General features: G+C 34.7%; 1 protein-coding gene across 6 annotated transcripts in view; it reads right to left on the bottom strand.

Moving 5' to 3' along the window:
• TCF12 (transcription factor 12) overlaps positions 1–20,800 on the bottom strand; it is a 328,904-nt gene that overhangs the window by 69,379 nt on the left and 238,725 nt on the right. For all 6 annotated transcript variants that reach the window (XM_074366183.1, XM_074366185.1, XM_074366186.1 and 3 more), the window contains 2 exons: positions 8,393–8,528; positions 4,496–4,548 (listed from right to left, as the gene is read on the bottom strand). In XM_074366183.1, coding sequence (XP_074222284.1) covers positions 4,496–4,548; positions 8,393–8,528 — 189 coding nt within the window. The remainder of the gene's footprint in view (positions 1–4,495; positions 4,549–8,392; positions 8,529–20,800) is intronic.

Below are 20,800 nucleotides of genomic sequence, written 5' to 3'. Positions count from 1 at the left end.
AAAATAAAGGAATGTTTACTGAGTGTCCATTATACACCAGGCACATGTTAGGCACATAATACCCTCGTACTAACATCTGAGATAAGCATTACTATTTATCTCCTTTTATAAATAAAAACTTGGTATTTAGAGAACTTAAAAGCAATTGCTCTAAGGTTACAAAGCAGAAAGCAGCTGAGGCCAGATAAAACCCATCTGCTTGACTAGGAAGTCTACGCTTTTCTACATCATCCTTTCAGATGTTGGTAGGTTGACTAATAAATTTGATCAAGAAAAACATAACAGACAGAATAAACTATTTTAAACTTAACATACTAAATGAGATATTTTATGAGTAAACCAAGATACACAGTATGTTTTAACATTCAAAATAAAAAGAAAATGGTCTTTGATATCAAATTAGGTTGTAATCTTGGCTGTATGTACAATCTTGGGCAAGTTACTTAATATCTCTGAGTCTCAATTTTCTCATTTGTAAGAAGAGTGTATTAGTTATCTTACATGTTTATGTGGCAAAGATGAAAGATTATGATGATACAGATAACAGCACAGATCCTCACACATGTAAGATACAGAGTAATGTTGAGGTTGTAAAGGATGCTAACAAATATATTGTGCAAATGTTTTGATTTTTCCCACAAATTACTAAGAAATTGCCCCCAATCCCAACCTAGTGCTTCAAAGTTTCCTTAAATGTTTTATCTTAATAAAAACCTGACATAGATTAAAAAAAAAAAAAGCAGCTGATGTACACACAAAGAACAAAGACTACAGTTGGCGGTTAGAGAAGGAAAGGGAAGATTCAGAAACCCTAAAAAGGAAACCACCTCACAAAGCCAAAGTACACCCATGCCTTCAGAAAGACTCCCAGATAACCTTAACAGCTACAAACGCCTCCTATTATCCAGTGCCCAGGATACTTAAGGCTTTTAGCCAGGGTAGACCACTATGACAGTTTATCCCTTTCATATCTGAGCTGGCGTTATGTGATCCTCAGTCACCTCTGGAATGGGAGAGTGGGACTGCTACAGGAAAGGATAAAGGCGGTATTTGGTGTAGAACTCAGTAGTGCTGTACTTCCGAATGTGGTCTGAGAATGTCTATTTTTTTCATATGTCTATGCTTTTTATCTGTATGAACTACTACTAATCTTCCCAGACACAGCTCAAATGTTAACTCCCGAGGCCATTAGTACTTCTCAAGGCAGGGCTGATTCTACCTACTCTATTCCAGAGTACTTGGCATACACCTCTATTTGCCTCCCTGAAATATATATAATTAATTCACTGGATGCATGTTTCTCACACTAGATAGTAGGTTCACCACAGGCAATGATGGTGTGTATATATATTCGAATTCAATGTCCAGTCATCATTCTATCTTTGTTGCTACAGAAGTTCACTTTGTTCACTATTTTAACCTGTCTAAAGAAATAACTGGAAAACTTGATGTGCTTCAGAAGACTATTTCTTCATCAGTAGGAAGAAAACTATATCCATTATACCTTTCAGTTATGTATTGAACATATTAATTTTAAAACCCTAAGAATGTAGCGTTTGAGACCTGAAAGGAACTTCACACTTCCCAGTCCAAACTTCCTAAGGGCTGACTGACAAGTCCATGGCCAACACCAATCAATAACTAAAACAGCAGATTTGAGCAGTTCATTCTCTTGCCCTTACTGACCATACTGCTTCAGTAATGTCAATACACCCTTATCAGACCTTCATTCACAGACAGAAGTTACTATTCACTTGTTCTACAGAGAAGAACAGAGGAGCTAAGGTTTGTACTTATGTTATCTAAATATACATCATGGCTTATAAAAAGAAAAGGCCTCCAACCAATGCTCTATGGTCAGATTATGTAGATCATCAATGCTCTGCATGTCAGGCAACCGTGCCTATTATTTTTCTAGTGATATGAGCAGTGGAATATAATCTAGCTCTTTCATTCTTTCTTTAGTAAAGGTAACATGCATTTTACAGATGACTAAAGACAGCCTGGACAAGCAGCAAACTGTGATATCTGAGATGTTACTGTCAAGTTTCTAGTATGGGAAGCAGGATATTCAAATAATCATGAAATAAAATATACACAGTCCATTTTCAAAAAAGAATTCACATTGTTAAAGGCCTATGAATTACATATGTTTCACTAAAACCACTCAAAGAGAAAACCATTACTTTAAATTCCCATTTGTTTTAAATACCAAAAAGGTAAGTAGTGAAACCACATATGCTCTCAGAAGTTTATTATTTTGGTATTAATTATAAAAGTACCTGTTTTTAAAGTTTAAAGAAAATTTTCTCTTTTAAAAACTTGAGATTTCAACATGATTTAATCTAAAATATACTTTCCATTAATTAAAATGCATTTATCATTTATATATCCTTAACAGCATTCAATATATTTAAGCACTATTTTCAGCATAGTTCCAAAGCAGTATGATCATGTTTGATGCTGATGTGAAGTACAGAATTGAACATAATGATTTCTACTATTTTCTGTACTAATATGTAATAAATCTCAAATAAAGAAGCTAGTAATATAATATACAAGTTGGCCTGGCTTGTGAAATTTCCTAATGGTTCTCAAAGAAATCAAAGTTTCATCAGAATTCAGTCACTTTCTCCTTCTCTAGGGCTTGTCCTTAATACCTGAGACAATATAGAGAACTACCTCCAGGTTATGATTAGGATTATAAGGAACATGGTGACCTCCAGTGTCTATTCTGTTTCCAGGATGTTGTCCATTTTGCCCTTTTGTTTTAAAAAAATGAAGGAATTATGAAATATCAAAAATATACTTTCTTAAAATTAATGTCATGCAAAGAAATGAGATAAACCTTTCATTCGCTAATTTTTTTTTCACTTTGTGTAGTTCTACTAAATATTAATATGTAATTTAACTATTACTCTCACAGAATTATAGCAATAAGTTACCAAAAAAACCTGCACAGTTACATGTTTAAGCAATTCTGTCAGTTTTAAATATGATTTCTGTTAATCTAGCAGAAATCATGTTATACTGTTATACCACCTACCCCTGCACAGCACACAACTGTTAAAATGTAAATTACCCAACTATTTTTAGCTGTTGCTGAAAAAAAATCCTGTCTTCGGGAATAACGATTTGAGGCATTGTGTTCATTTTGTTTATCAAGCAGCTATTCAGCCTCTAGTGAGTCCAAGTGCTTATGCAAGCAAAAGCTTTTAAGAATGCCTGCAGCTGCAATCCAACCTTCCAGGTAGGCTGCAGGTTCAGAGCACAGCTGCCCTAGGCTGCATAAAACTCAGATCCATCTGGAACTGAGTTTCAAAGAGGATTTCAAATTCGAGTTTTCATGTATCACACGGAAGAGAAGGTGGGGGAAGAACATAGGAAAGAAGGAAGGCAAACAACCAAAAAGATGATATCTCTACCTCAGCCTTAATGAAAAATAAAAACCTCAGACCCATGCGGCTCCTTCTAGACTACTACTTGCCAAGCCGGATATCCATTCAGTGTATACTTCGATGAGCTGTGACTCATCCAGCAGCACCTGCGCCCATGTGTTAAGTACTGCCAAATAAAAGCCCAACATCCATTTACACAACAAAGAGATGTACCCTACAAGGAATGGGGCCTCAATCCAAAAGCCTCACTCCCTATTTGTTTCAAGCAAAGGGAGAGGGGAAAAAAAATCTCCCCTCCTCACACCAGGGATTTTTAAAATGTAGGTGGATTTATGATGTAGGTTCATTTACAAATACTTTTACTCTTTAAAAGAATGAAGTATATTTAATAGCACAAACACCCCTACAGCATTAGATTATCATGGACATTAATGACTGTTCACCAAACCTTTCCAACCTCCTTCATGAAAGCTCTTTACTCTCAAAGGATACATTTTTGAGCAAAGAGGGATCAACAAACTAGTTGCTTGAAAGCTTTCCTGATGCTAGGCTGAAGTTAGGAAAGGCTTAATGAAGGCTTTAAAATCCACAAGGGCTTCACAATGAACATATGACTTGGTGATTTATGCATATTAATAACCTCAGTCCTACTGAGGCAAGCTGAGCCGAACATGTCCTCCGAATCTTAATGTCTTTAGCTCCATTGGGATTATTACAAATGTAAATTTCTGAGATTCTCAGCTATTAATCTCTGTCTGTCCTCCTGTTCAGCAACATAATGACTAATTAAACATCAAAAGACCTGTACAGGAGATCTTCTTTGACAGCTACCGGCCTAGTCCTTTCCCAAGAGAGGAATTCAAGTGACAGGGACATGGAGTAAAAGCATATGAGTGAACTACAAATCACTGCAGAGAAATCTAAAACCCTAAGACTGAATTCAGATTTAACTCAATCAATGATTCCGTTAAGCAGAGGATTGTTAGTACGTGAAACGTGCCTACTGACACCAACCGAATGTATCCTTAGAGCCAGCAAATACTGAATATTTGAATTCAGTTTGTTTACCACAAAGTAAAAAAAAAATCAGTACTTACAGAAGAAGGCAAACCAGGAGGCACCTTTCTGACTTTCTTTGCTTGCAAAGGATCTGCACATGGAAACAGTATATTTAATCAGCATTTATATTACAAAAGTTCAGACTTCAAATGAGCAGAAAAGAATTTTTCTTCCTAGTATTTTTCTTGTTTTCCAATATTTAGGAGTAAACAAGAGAATACAGGGATGGGGGCTTCATTCTTTCTAACTGCTCCCAGTGCAAAACAGGTTCTCTTAACGAAGTATATATTCTGAAATAAACATATTTCATAAATCTGAGAAGATGACAGCAGACAAAGGAAAACAAGAGAGAAAATAACAAACCAAATAAGCACGTGTGTGAAAAGGGAATTAATATTTCTTAAATACTTATTATGTGTTAGGCTCCATACTAGGCATTTTACATAATTTTTCTCAGTTTCACCTGCAGAGGGCCATTTGGTGCAACAGGTCACTTTAATAGTATGACTCCTTAAGAGAGATAAAATTTAGTGTCCATATCACACTGAAAATTTGGATTAAAAGCATATTAAATTGACTAAAATCTAATGCTATGCTACAAATTATTTTAAGTTAAAAATTTGAAATAAAATTTAATAACTGAAAAATTATAATAATATCAAAGTTATGCCATATACACTATCAAATAAGGACACTGTCATTTACAGTATCATCCTGAAAGTATTTTAAAAGAACATTTACTCTAACAATGTGTAGTTAAAACGGCAACTTCAGCGCTAATTATTGTACAATTTATCCTTGGATTTTTGTATTTATATCCAAGAGATAAATTATTTATTAATATAAATGAGAACATGAGTATTTTCATATACCTAACCAGCCTCAGTTGGTATTTTAATTTTACTTATCTGTAAAATTTTAAATCTAAAACTTGTGTTATTTATTATAAAAAAATGGAACTAAGTGCAGCTTTCCAATCTTACACAAATAATGGATCAAATTCAGGATTTTCGGAGGCATTCACTATGAAGAAGAGAGAATACATAAGAAGGGTGATATTTAGCACAATGTTCTTGAAAACTAAAAACTGGAACCATAAAAACGGTATTTTCCTGGGTCATAAATGATATGATGCAATAAGACAAGCAGTTGTTTAAGAATGAAACCCATTTACATTGAGGCTGGGAATCTTTATAGTGAATATCCCAAGAGGCTGTAAAGCTAAAAAAGCAACTTCATAAGTAGCATGGGGAAAATTTTACACAATAAAAATGGGAAAAAAACATTCATTAGCAGCTAAGTCTTTACCCCAATAGGCAACCTGTATTTCCTGAAAACAGAAGAGCCAGAGATAAACATTTGGCACACTCTGAAATTATAAAACTTAGAGGCAATATTTCTGTTCTTTGTGAGGCTTTTCTAAAACCCAACTCTTCACAACAAATACAGTACCCTTGAAGCAAAAACCACACTCTACACCAAGAGTCAACTGAACTGTTCTATCAGTGTGGAGCCCATCACTCTGTTCTGGGGTAACTGCCAGTAGAAGATGTTGCTATTTAGATTAGGACAGTTTCTCCCTGCCGTGGGAATGGAAATTTTTTCTTTTACATTTTTAATCTCATTATTAGCTGCCACTGTACAATTACATACATAATGTTGGATTCAAAATCATGAATTTGGGATTCACAGTTCACTTTCGGGAGGCTGCAAAGCATAACAGTTAAGAGAGTAAGCTAGGTGGATTCAAATTCAGCTCCATCATACAGCAGTTACGTGAGCTTGGGCAAGTTATCACCTCTTTGAACTTTAGTTACCTACAATAACCTCTTGAAGTTATTGCAATAAATATAATACGTGAAAGATGACCAGGGCTCTGCCTAACAGAAAGTGACACAATAAACTTTAGCCATTATTACATTTATATTAAAATCTGTAGCAAAATTATTATAAATTAGATAAGTGAGATACTGTTTTGCAGAATGACTTTCTAAAGCATCTAAATAGCCTGGAAAGGGGGAAGGATATATATAGCTCAGTGGTAGCGTGTATGCTTAGCATACACAAGGACCTGGGTTCAACCCCTAGTGCCTCCAATAAAACAAACAAACAAATAAGTAAATAAATAGCTTGAAAAGATACTAAGGTTGGTATAGACTATCTCTGAAGTCCCTTCAGAGCTTTATGAATAACAAAGTTTTTAAGACTGAGAAGTAACAATGAAGACTAATATTCACTAAATGGTATTCACACAGGAGATGGGCCTCCCTGGGTACTAAGCCTTGGCTAAGTTACTTAGCTTCCTGGGTCTTGGTTCCTTATTTGTAACATGAGTTTAATATTATAACCTCAGAGAGCTTCTATAGAGATGTAATAATATATAGAACACAGTATACCTGGCACAGAAGAGACAATCCATAGTACCTATCATTATCATAATCAAAATGAAAATGAAGAATATATATTTTAAGTTTTGGAAAGCTTGAGTTTCTAATGAAATCCACACCCTCCTTCCTGGATATTTCAACAGTTCATTTCTTCCCCGCATTTTTAGTAATCGTATATTGGTCTACATTAGCGCTTTCTGTCATGTGTGCTCACACAGCACACTAACAAGGTGTTGTTCTAGAGTGATGCTGATACATCTAGACTCAAAAGAACATTCTCACCCTGACTAACTGATTTGGTGGGAAACAAAAGTGGAGACTGAAAATGCTACTCTAACTTACCGTTTCCTTAATAACAAAAAGTATATTGGTCTAAATTATCTGGGCTTACTCCAACAGTACATACACTAAACCACCCATAATACTGAGAGGTGGGCACATATAACCAGACTCTCTATGCCTAATACGACAATCCATCATTGTGCCCTTTTATGCATACTCTAGACCCAAAGGTGAGGCTTATTTTACCAAACTTTAGGTTTGCCAGAAGGTAATTATATAAACTAGATGCAGTCAACAAGTATTTGCAGAATAAATAACTGGGACATATTTTCTTTTGGTGGACTATGTTTCTTTTAGAAGTTGGCCTATCCTTAACATAAATATGCTTTACAAATTTAATTTCCTTATATAAAGGATTCTTTGTTAGGAATAACCAAAAATTCCCACATTTAAACACTGATTGGATAGGGTGTCAAAGTATACCTGAAGCTTACTGTAAGCAGCAACAGAAAGCAGACTGGACTGGTTAGGCTACATATAAGACATGAAAGAAGGAAGCTAAAGAAAGCGAGAGTTGCATGCTTTGATAGTTACTGAGTTTCCTTTTGAGGTGATGTTTTGGAACTAGGTAGAGATGATGGTTGCATAGCACTGTGAATATACTAAATGACTGACTTGTACACTTTAATATGGATAATTTTATGTTAATTTTACCTCAGATTTTTAAAAAGTGGGAGTAGAGCAATTAATATGCAAAGAACACTGGACTTGGAGTCAGAAAATCTTACATTTTATCCTGTGTAAGACACCTACTAGTTACATGAATATGTCCTCTTTTGAGCCTCAATATTATGTTAAGTCTAGTATTATGTTCACTGACTAGCAGGGCTGCTGTATTGACGAGATGAGAATGCATACTATAAAATCACTTTGTAAAATAAACTGTTCAGCATTGTATCAAGTTTAGTTAAGAAAAAGGTATTAATATTAGCACCTGATATTTTTATTATAAGAGGAAAAACTAGTTTCATTTTTTAAAGTACTGTTTTTCATTATTAAGTTCCTCTTATACTGATGACCAAATAAAAGTATTAAATTGTTTATTAAGTATCTGATATAGTATTTTACGCAAATGAGCCCTTATATTATCATGATATCCAAGAAATCAAATTTCTTCTAATTAAAATTATAGCCAGAAGTGTAGACTATGCAGGGGTGGTGGAAAGAAACATTTTTAAGATGGGATTTGTCGTGTGATACACTTACCAAGTGCTGCAGAGTCATGGAGTGGTCTTCTCCTGGAACTTGTGGCAGAGAATGAGTAGTATGGTGTCCCAGGTTTTCCGGAAGAAGAGAGCTGTGCTGGGCTTCCAAGCCCTAGATCTTGTCTCAGGAGACTAGACTATAAAATAAGGCCAAGGAAACAAGTTATCTTCTCACTGATAATGGACCCAAACCTGAAAATGTCATCACTTCTGAATTATTTATAGTAACTTCAACAATGCCTTCAATTTAGGAAGCATACAAGCACTTAACTGAATTCTATTAGACAGTTTGTTTAAACCTGTATTTTCTTTTCTTCCCTATCCTCATGTTGTTGGCTTTCTAGTAATTATGTAGATCCACACAATCTTAGGGTTGAAAGACACTTTAGTTACTATGTTGTTCTACTCTTTAATCACCAAGAACATTTTTGACAAATGGTCAGCCAGTCTTTGCTTGAAAGCTTCCATGACCACGCAAGGTAGTCAGTTCCATTCTTTCTCCATTCCTTTTTTCTTTTCTGGAGCGCTCTCATTGTTTGAAGAGTACCGATATTTTTTAAGTCTAGCCATTCTCATTATCTTCAACTGTGTCTCATGACATGGTTTGAATGTACTCCTCATCATCCCTGACACAAACCTCTAGATTTATTTTCTGATCGTCAAAGGAATGGAGAACAATGCCCCAGATACAGCCTTACCAGTGCATACTACTAAATTTCAACAACCCATTTGTGCTAGTTAGCTTATACTGAGAGGTTAAGAGTGATCAGACCCAGATACTCTTTATTGTATATGATGCTATTAAGTCATGTCCCTCCAATGGCTTCCATGTTCAGTCTGCATTTTTTGGTTCCAAGTACAAGACTTAACATTTATCTCTGATAAAATTCATCTTGTTATATTTGATCCATAATAATCATTCTTTTCATTTTTAGATTCTGAGTCTGTCAACCAATATATTTGCTAGACTTTCTAGTATCTGGGCATAAATACTGTGATAACAAAAATGGAACATCAGGATACCAGTGACATCATGAGACTGTCAAGTACTTCCCTGAAACCAGAGATTCAGCAGTCCTGACCTACCAGCCCAGTGACTACTATAAAGCAAATGAAATTAATTTGGAAGAATCTGCTTCCAAGTTTTCTGGTAGCCGAGGGAAAAGAAAACCTCAATTGGAAAGGGTATTGGATACATTTGAGAAGATGCTCTCAAATGAAAAGAGCTGTGATTCCTCTGATAAGTTTACCATCCTCTTACCGCACATTTAATATCCCTTACTGCTATCAATGCACTCTTAGTAGCTGTCCTCCAGCCACTGAGTATCATAAAGGTACTGAGAAATGAACCTCAGCCCTCAGCTCTGGCTAGAATCAGTACAACTTTCTAACAGTAGTCACACTAGCCCAGTCACTGCCTCCATTTTGATAAATGAGAAAAATTCTCATTTCAGGTTGTCATATTACTTAATAATCTTAAATAATTTTTATGTTTCAGCTTAAAAAATCAAGGTGGAATCAACGCAACATAAAATTAACCATTTTAATATTTCTTGTAAGTGACATTGAGTATATTCATAATGTGTAACCATCACCGTCTAGTGCAGAACGTGTTCATCACCCCAAAAGGCACACTCATACCCATTCAGCAGTCACTTCCATTGCTCCCCTCCTCCAGCCCCTAACAACCACTAATCTGCCTCTGTCTCTCTGAATTTTCTCATTCTGAATATTTTATATAAATGAAATCATACAATATGTGACCACCTGCTTTCAACTCTTTTTGGGTATATACTTAAGAGTGGGATTCCTGAGTTACATGGTAATTCTATGTCAAACTTTTTGAAAAATTGCCGAACTGTCTTCCACTTTGATTGTACAATTTTATACTCCCACCAGCAATGTATGATGTTTCTCATTTCTCTGCATCCTTACCAACACTTGTTACTTTCTGGCTTTTAAATTATAGCCATCCTCGTGGGTGTGAATTGGTATCTACTGTGTGCAATTTGCATTTCCCTGGTGACTAATGATGTTGAACATCTATTCAAGGGCTTGATGGTACTTCGTATATCTTCTTTGGAAAATTCAAGTTTATTCAAGTCTTTTGCCCATTCTTGAATTGGGTTGTCTTTCTGCTGCTGTGTTGCAAGAATTCTCCTAAGTTACATTTTGTCTACTAGACCCTTATCAGACATCTGATTTGCAAATACTTTCTCCCATTTTGTAGGCTGCCTTTTCTTCTTGATAATGACCTTTGATGCACAAAATTTTTAGTATTGATCAAGTCTAATTTAGCTATTTTTTCCTTTGTTTCTTGTGCTTTTAATGTTATATCTAAGAATCCACTGCCAAACCCAAGGTAATGAAGATTTATCCCCATATTTTCTTCTAAGAGTTTATAGTTTTAGCTCTAATACTTAGATCACTGATCTACTTTGAGTTAACTTTTGGAGACAGTGTAAGATAGGGATCCAGCTTCTTTTTTTTTGGTATGTGGATATCCAGCTGTTCTAGCACTATTTGTGAAGGAAAACAGTATTTGCTAATTCAGTGGTCTTGGAACCCCTGTTAAAAATCAATTGGTTACAGATGTTTGGGTTTCTATCTGGACTTTCAATTCTGTCACATGGGTCTGTATGTCTACCACATGTCAGTTCCACACTGTTTTGGTTACTGTAGCTTTCTAGTAAATTTAAAAACGAAAGTGTGCATACTCCAACTTTATTCTTCTTTTTCAGTATTGTTTTTGCTATGTGGAATTTCTTGAAGTTACATATAAATTTGAGGATCAGCTTTTCCATTTCTGTAAAAAGATGCCATTGAACTTTTGATAGGGATTGCAGTGAATCTGTAGATTGCTTTGGGGAGTATTGCCATCTTAACAACACTGAGTCTTCCAAGCACCAATGAATGAACGTTGAATGTTTTTCCTTTTACTCAGGTCTTCTTTAATTTCTTTCAGCAATAATGCTTTGTAACTTCCAGTGTACAAGTCTTACATCTTGTAGTTAAATTTATTCCTAGGTATTTTATTTTTTGGATACTACTGTAAATGGAGTTGTTTCTTAATTTTACTTTTGGTTTGTTCACTATCAGTGTAAAAAAATAAAACTAACTTTTGTGTGTTGATCTTGAGTCTTGCAACTTTCCCAAATTCATTTATTAGCTCTAATAGTTTTATTGTGGATTCTCTATATAAAAAAATCATATCGTCTGCACACAGGGATAATTTGATAGTTTCCAATTTGGATGTCTTTTATTTATTTTTCTTGCCTAATTGCTCTGTTTAGAATTTACAGTAAAATGCTGAATATAAGTGGTGAAAGTGGACATATTTGTCTTGTTCTTGATCTTAGGGGAAAAAGCTTTCATGCTTTTACCATTGAACATATTAGCACTGCTGTCTTTTTTTTTTTTTTTTTTAATGATCCTTATCAAGTTGAGGAAGTTCCTGCTGATTCGTAGTTTGTGAAGTCTTTTTACCATGAAAGGGTGTTGAATTTCTGTCAGATACTTCTGCATCAAGCGGGATGATCAAGTGGTTTTCCCCTTCATTCTAATCAATGAATGATCAGTTCTTGTATGTTGAATACCCTTACATTCCTGAGCTAAAACCCACTTCATCATGGTGTATAATCCTTTTAATACGCTGCTGATTTTTAGCTTGCTAGTATTCTGTAGAGGAATTTTTATTAATATACAAAAAGGACATTGGTCTGTAGTTTCCCTTTTCCTGTGATATCTCTACCTGGTTTTGTGTCAGAGTAATTCTGGCTTTACTGAATGAGTTAAGAAGTGTTTGAGAAGAATTTTTAAAAAATTCTCATTTAAATGACTGGTAGCATTCATTAGTGAAACCATGTGGCCCCAGGCTTTGGGAAGATTTTTATTACTGATTCAGTCTCTTTACTTGTTTTACCTCTGCTCAGATTTTTCTATTTCTTCTTGAGTCAATTTTGGTAGTGTGTATGTTTCTAGAAATTTGTCCATTGCATCTATATTGCCTAATTTTTTAGCATAGAATTGTTTATAGTATTCTTTTATAATTCTTTTATTTTTGTAAGATTGTAGTAATGCTTCCTATTTTCATTTCTGATTTTAGTAATTAGACTCTTTTTTTCCTAGTATAGCTAAAGGTTTGTCAATTTTGTTAACTTTTCAGGGAACCAACTTTTGATTTGGTTGGTTCTACTATTTTTCTATTTTTAAAAATTTCTGGTCTAATTATTATTTTCTTCTTTCTGATGGCTTTAGGTTTGGTTTGTTTTTCTTTTTCTAGGTTCTTATGGTATCAAGTTAGGTTACTGATTCAAAATATTTCTCCTTTTTTAATGCAGGCATTTTCAACTGCAGATTTCCCCCTGATCACTGCTTCTACTGCATCTCATACAAATATTTTGCTATACGGTCTTTTCATTTTCCTCTGATATTTCATTAAAAAAAAAAACCCATTCAACAAGGCTGGAGCACACATGAAGTAATCAATGTATTAAATAAGCCAAAGATCATGCATCTTTCAGAAATGTTTATAATCAAGAAGACAACACTTTCAGACTCCTCAAAAGTTAAATTCTTCTTTGAATAGAGTTGATATCTTCCTTTATAAAGGAGAAAAGTGAGGAAAAGAGGCTTTTAATCACCAGACAATATGATCTGTATATGAAAAGACTGCGTAATAACAATATAATTCCTTAGCATAAATGCACAAATTCTAACAGATTCAACAGAATGGGGAGATTCAACAGAATGGGAAAGAAAGGTGTGATTAACAGGCATAAAGGAGAAATAGTCCCCATCAAGATAATTATCTCCAAGAGAAATGATGCCACTGGAATTGAAAAACGAGAAAATAATCAATACAAACGTAAATAATACTTGTATCCTTTCTATTTCAAACAAACCATTAGAAATGGATCTCTCGATTATGTTATTTATGTGACAGTACTGTGACCCAGGAATCATCAAGTTATGCTGAAATTTCCATTGTCACATCTGTTTTGTGTTTCTTTTTTGCCTGTGCTAGGCACATTCAACATTCTTCAAATAGCAAATTAGAGTATGCCTAGAGTATGCTAGATGGAATATATTATTACCACATGTTTGAGAGCAGGGGTCATGTACCTTGAAATTTTCCTTTAAACATCACTAGTCTTTTAATAGGATATTATTCCCTGATTAGAGCAAAACTGACTTTCATGATAAAATGTTTTGAGGTGCCAATGAAACTAGTCATTGTACCCACGTAAACAAATAAATACATGAAAGGAGGTGGGCATTCATATATTTCTTAACAGTGCTCCTTTCAACATTTCCCTGGCACATAAATTCTAATGGGCATAAAAGATGATGACTAGTACTAGTGGTCAACAAACCCTGGCCAGCAGGTTAAATTGGGCCTGTTTTGGAAAATACTTTTATTGGAACACAGTCTCACCCACTCATTTATGGACTGGCTATAGCTGTTTCTGTGCTACAAAGGAAGAGTTGAGTAGTTGCAGAGAAGGTATGGTATGCAAAGTCTAAATTATTTATGATGTAGCCCTTTTTAGAAAATGTTAATTGACCCTTATATAATTGATGCCTTGATGGAGAAACAAGAGACTGAGTTTGGGGGATGGTGAAGAAATCTGTCTGCTTAAGTTGTAAAGACAGATAAACTCTTAGATGAGAAAAATGTAGCCATTGAGTTATTTCTTATAAGAAATCAATTAACAGTTACAATAAGAAGTCAATAAATAGTAACAACAATATAATATAATATGCGACTAAGAGACATATAAAATAATCTAAACAGTGAATAGGAAAATGCATTTCTTAAATTCCTATAAGTAGGTGAAATATCTATAAAACCTCTGATGTTCTGAAACAGGATGGGTTTTGGAGTTAGTTACCCTGAGTTCAAATCCTGACTGTAAGATCCTGGGCAAATTATCTAACATTAATGCATCTGTTTTGTTTTCTATATATGATTATATTACTAACTAGCTCACAGGGTTCTAAGTAAATAAGGCTTAAGTAAAAATAAGTAGTATGATTATAGGTCCAAGTGAAAATAGAACTTGATTTCATTTTTTTCTTTCCCAGTGGGTTACCACATTCAAAGTATCACAAAAGAATGAAAATAAAATCAATGACACTTTTTATAGTTGATTTACAATGTTTCAGGTGTACAGCAAAGTGATTCACTTTTATATATATATATTCATTTTCAGATTCTTCTCCATTATAGGCTATTATAAGATGCTGAATATAGTTCCCTGTGCTATACAGTAGGTTCTTATTTATGAATGACATTTTTTATTCTGTTTCCTGGGCACAAACTCTTTCTCCTAAGTAAGGAGACCTCATCTGCTCTGAATCCAAGAATGGCTGAGATACAATTCCCACTGGCTCTGGTAAGATAGGATGTTGGAAATAGAAAAGAGAATAGATAAGCCCCTAGAGAAAGGGTTGACAATTAGAGGCTAAATCCAAAGAGGAGTATGACAGATTCAAACTGTATCAACCTAGACTGAGGATAAACAGAAAAATGCCAACTTATTCTCAAAATGATTCAGCAGAAGTATGTATATTTGTGTGTATAAACCCACATATAGCATACAGACAAACATATACACACACATATTGAGGGAATGAAAAGGAACGTGTATGCACCAATATGATGTAACGTCAAACGATGATACTTGATTAAGAGTACATGAACGCTCACTGTATTATTCTGGCACCCTTTCTGTGCGTTAGTAATTTTTCAAAATAAAACCTTGGAGAAAATCAGAATAAATATCAAGGATCCACTACCACACTCTCATATGTACCATTTCAGTTAATATTTATTGCAATCTTATTATTAAGTATTACACAGACAGATTTTATGCTATATAGATAGCAAGCAATGGAACCTAAGGCTGTTTAAGAGGCTCTTTCGATAGTACAGGACTTCTACAACAGTCCAGGTACCCAACTACTATTTATAAGCTTAATTTGAAAAAATGTAAGTGATCTGTAAATAAATTTGTGGATTATAATTCTAAAGTTAAGTTACCTATAGAACACATACTGATAGATTTCTGGACATATGCATTAAATAAAGGAAGAAAAAGAAGAACAAATTTTTTTAGGGAAAAAAGTTTACTTGTTACCAATTTTACTGCTGATAAACTCTTCTCCTTACTATAGACAAGTCCGGGGATGTGGTTAGGAAATACCCTGTCTTCTTGTTCTACAGTGAATATAAATACCAAAAAAGATACACAAGTTCTTCTTGGAAATTACCATTTCCCCCTGTTTTATCCACATCATGATGAATATGATTAGGTAAAGCAAAGGTATGAGAAATTGTTTAACACAAGATGATATTTTTTCCTATTAACTAAAATGAAATGATCAGTACTGTAAGAAACACAAAATAAGTTTAAGATCAGGTTTTTTTTTTTCTCCACAAGGGCTTGATAATCTAAGAAATAATATCCATTAAACTAATGGTAAATATGATTCAAAAAATCAAGGACTAAATTATATAAGCCTAACATTTTGACATTCTATCACTAATAAAATCATGCATTTTTTCTTTATTTGATTCTTTAAATATTTTGGTAAAACTAAAGTGCACATAATAAATGAGTGAATTTTTTCCTAAAATAAAATTACATATCAGCTCATATTATTGATTTTTCTGCCTGCCTAAAACAAATGAGAAGCATTATTGATCTTATCCTAGAGGTATCTCCGGCAAAAAGAATATCCCAGTATCCCAGAGGATATAGAACTAGGCAAAGTAGTTTTATTCTGCCACGCTGTCTTATTCAAAGCAGAATTAGTATTCTGAACTGACATAGCACTAAATTTCTTAACATGTGCTTAGAGAAAAAAAAGTCTTTTCTATAGTCATGTAGAACCTCTATCTGTGAAAAATGTATCTAATTACCAAAGAATAATGAATAAAGGGTTATCCCTGAAACACTAAGATAGTCTCAAATATTGCAGTAAAACCTACAGGAAGTTTCATTTTGAATTACATGTGACAAGCCTCTAGCCTAAATAAAAATCCACATTTTTTTATATGGAACTTTAATAGCCTATGTGATAAGTTTTTGAAAGTTCTCTCTCCCTTTTAATGTGCTTGAGAAACCCCGACTCTAAGATGTGAACTTGAAAAGCCTATTCAGCATAAATCTTCACAGTGATACTGACCAAAATGTAAGAAGAGGTAACAGTAGTGGGAGTGGCCAACATCATTTATTAATGCAACTTCTTAATTACGTTGGAAGATACTCTGAACACGATTTAATAGGAACAGAGGAAAACGTCCTATATAAAAATGGTGCTGTTAAGTAGCCAGGAGGATTCAAAACCACACTGTAATAATTTGGATATGTATTTTTTTAATTTGGATATTCTTTACCTTAAAAGGGAAACTGTCTGAAATCTTGTTAAACATAGGCTTGCTTCCTCAGAACTACTTTTTACCATTAAATGGCTTGGCCTAAATGCTGCACTACATATACTTCGATATTTAGTCATAGCCAGATTAAATAAGGACCTGATGTCAAAAATTATTATCTTCATTTTATGATTAAAAATTTGAAGTGCTAACTTATCACTAATTTGTTTTCTAGAAAAATAAGATGGAGACTATCTAATGTTATAGTCATGTATTTCAAAACATTTAAAATATTTAATATAGACTCTTGGAAACTCTGCTATTTGTACATTCTACAGAATTCCTTAATTTCATGCCTGTATTACACCCCTGAAATTGTATGCAGTTTTAATACATAAAGGCAAGCAGCTGTTCTCAGATTTGTCTTTTTGTGAGGGGAGTGTACTAATTAATTAAAGAGGCAGAAAGGTATAAAACACAATCAGGATGAAAGAGAGTACATAAACTGTTAAAATTTCTCAGTTGAAATCTTTATCCTGTGCTACGTGCTCCTTTTGTAACCAAGGGAAAAAGAAACAAAATGTTTTAAAAGCAAAATTAGTACAGTATTATCATATTTGCAATTGTTCTTTTCATCTAGAGACATCACAGTACAGTTCAGCTGTAAGTCCATTTGAAGTTTCAGAGCTTATGACAGGGTAACTGAAGAGTGAGGAAGAAGCCTCTCACGCCAAGTCACAATCAAATCAAAATCTCAGAGGGTGAAGGAGAACTCAGGGCAAAATACAAATGTTGGGCTTTAAAAATATATCACTCTTCTGTTAACTTTCTAGAAATCATTAAAAAACAGACTGTAATAAATCGTGAATTTGGAAAACACCGACATTTGTGAAATAATTGTATTATGATGCAAATTCATTTACATTGAAATTCCAGGGATATGTTAGCAATTACCAGCGAGTTGTTAAAGGATTCTATCCTGAGAATCTCATTAGATAGCGATGCAAACTACAGTTGTTATCATTCTGAGAACAAAGGGATCTTGAATGAGTAATCAATAGCAACTGGCAGAAAATGAGACATTAATTATGATCCTCTCTAGTGTTTTGTCTAAGACAAGATTTCATTAAATGCTTTGTGCAACCTGAATAGTTTCAAGTCATTACCAACATTTTGGACAATATCTTAATTGGGGAGGTGGTGGGGGGATGCACAGGGAAACAAAATAAAAGAAAACCTGAGATGCTTCTATTCCTTTCCTGAATCAATAAAAACACACTAGCCATCACTTGCTAACTGTTATGCTCATTCTTTTACAAGTCCCAAATCTTAAAATCTCAACATGGTCTCTTGAAAATTTAATTATCACTTTCTACACTTAAAGTGTCATGCAGGTTTGAGAAGATAATGACAGTCATCCATCAAATACATCCTGCCAACACAATCAGTCCAATCTTTCTGGTTTAAAAGGAAAAAAGAAAAAAGGAGAGAAAAGAAACTATGTACAATTAAATCAATAAACTTGGTAATTTAAGTTTCTCAATCTTCTTGAATTCTCAGTAAATAGAGGGAAATTTTACCATCTTACTATTTCATTTTCACTAGTATTTTCTCTGAACTGTTCTCCTGAATCCTGCATCAGCCAATGAAAAGATTTCAAAGTAGAAAGACCTGAGATGTACATCAATAAAGACTTCCTGGAAATAAAAGAATTATGAAAAGAAGCAGCTAAAATAAAAATAAAAGCCATTTTAATATATCCAGTATTTAAATAACTGCAAACATGACATAATCCCTCCTTTTAGGATTTTACAGGCTTCCAAAGAATCCTGACTTTCAAAAATGCTATATGGTTATCATGAAGGCAGACTCCCATGAAGTTAGTAGTGAGCATACTCTGTCTTCTTTTGAGTGAGCAGTTTTTCTGACCGTCTGAATTTGGAAACTTCTTTGATAAACAGGGCCCTCAAAGTCTTCCTGCAAAGGTACCACCAGTTAGCCTTTGAGTCTTTTCTTTTGTGAATACAAAAAAAGTCAGCTATGTGAAGTGCTAACCAATACTAGAAAAATAGGAGATAAAGATGTCATTTTCTTTTGCTTTTGTGTAAATGATGTTACGAGGTCCTAAGATTTTCAGTGGAGTTCTAATACTTTGCAGTCTCTCCCTTTTCCTTCAATGCTAGCTTTCACATACAGTAAATGAGTACCCACTCTTCCCGATTCCTTGAATTTTCAAGAATACAATTAAGAGTAACACAAAACCTAACAGAGCACTAGGCCTATAGTTGGGCTTGTAACACTTGTGAACTGAAACACTCCATACTGGATATCTTTTTAAAAATTAAACTTTTTATTTGGGGGGTTTCCAAATATAAAAAAAGAAAAGTAGGAGGAAAAAAAAAAAGTATAGTGAACCTTTATGTACTTTCCCCAGCTTCCACAACTGTCAGCATTCTGCTGCCCTTGCTTCATTTATTCTTTCATCTCTCTTGTTACACCCCCAAACTGACAACAATCCTTAATTATCATGTAATACCCAGTCTGTGGTCATCTCTTTTTTCATTTTCTTTTCCAGGATAGTGTCTAATCTCTAGCTATTATTTAACAGACTTCTTTCACCTAAAGTAAGTTTACAAAAGAAGTAAGTGACTTTTTGAAACAATATTCTCCAACAGCACTGAGTACCACCAAAAATATAATTAGCAAGTTTTTTGGAGGGAATAGAAACAAAAAAACAATGATTTTTTCCCCTGCCAAGTTACCTCTGCATAATCTAACTCTCTCTGGCCTTTTAACTGAAGCAGGAAATTAAAACTGCCTATTGCCTCATACTTGAAAATGAGACATTCCTCTCACAAAACAATTTATTTTACCTCTGCTCCAAACAACTCACAAAGCCCAGAAGCTCACCCTGCAGGCAGCTGATGGCTTGTTACCCTTGCCAAAGTGCTCTTTCCTAGGTCACAAAATTCAAAACACTTTTTGAATGCCTACTGTGTGCCAACCGCTGTACATCGCTCTTTCACATGCTATTTCATGAATGAATCACTTCTTTGATAGCTTCAACATTTGATCCAACAGCCAGTTTTGTCTTCCTAACATTCCTAACTCCAACAATTCTCTATCACCATCGAATAATCTATTCCTGAAAAAATGCTGTTAGTCTGGGGAACCACTGGACTTCTGAATTTTTTAAGTTTAATATTCAACTCTGATATAACCCATTCTTACAGCACTATCATGTCCTTATTACTGACTGCTCTTCTACAACATTTATAAACAGAAACCTCAATTACATAGAGCTGAAAGACCAGAAGAGCTCACACCCTGAAACCATAGCAGAGTCTAGTAAGAAGAAAGACTCTCCATCTTTCCTAGAAAGGACTAAGCCAATGAAAAGCCTTGGACTCTTTTCTACAGCCCTCCCAGCTTCCTTTCCCCACCTCTGTAAAAGCTTCCTCTGTCCCTTGCAGTAGGGGACTTGCATGTGGCTCACCATGGTTGCAGATTCTGAACTGCAGTTTTCTGCTGATCCTGAATAAATCCATCTTTGTTGGAGGAATACCTGGCAGTCTACTTGTTTTAGGTTAACATCTGGGTGGCCCACAAGGGGACCAGATAAGACCCCAAAGGGCCCTGGGGCTGGCGAGCAAAAAACGGTGGTGCCCACAACTGAACCCATTGCACTCACTGCTTTTCCTGCTGACCCTGAGGTTTGAAGGTATGTCTTTCTCCTGGATTCGGGCTTATGCCCTCTTTGTGTCTAAAGGTCTTCAGGCTTTATTTGGGATCTATTTTAAGGTTCTGTCTCTGGTTAAGGCCTGTTCTGTACACAAGCCTGGCACTTCAGTCTGATTTTGAGAACAGACTGTTTCAACTGACGTTGGCTGGCTGAGAAGCTGTCCGCCCATTCCTTTGGGAACAGGGGCTGCTTCACTGAAACTGTCTTGGTTTAGCCGTTGGCCCATTCCTATGGAACAGGGGCTGTTCTCTGGAAACTGGCTGAAAAGCCTTCAGCCTGGATCC

Source organism: Camelus bactrianus, chromosome 6 (assembly GCF_048773025.1).
Source record: "Camelus bactrianus isolate YW-2024 breed Bactrian camel chromosome 6, ASM4877302v1, whole genome shotgun sequence".
Taxonomy (NCBI): domain Eukaryota; kingdom Metazoa; phylum Chordata; class Mammalia; order Artiodactyla; family Camelidae; genus Camelus; species Camelus bactrianus.
Note: the sequence above shows the minus strand (reverse complement) of the source record. Positions and strands in the feature narration are given on the sequence as shown.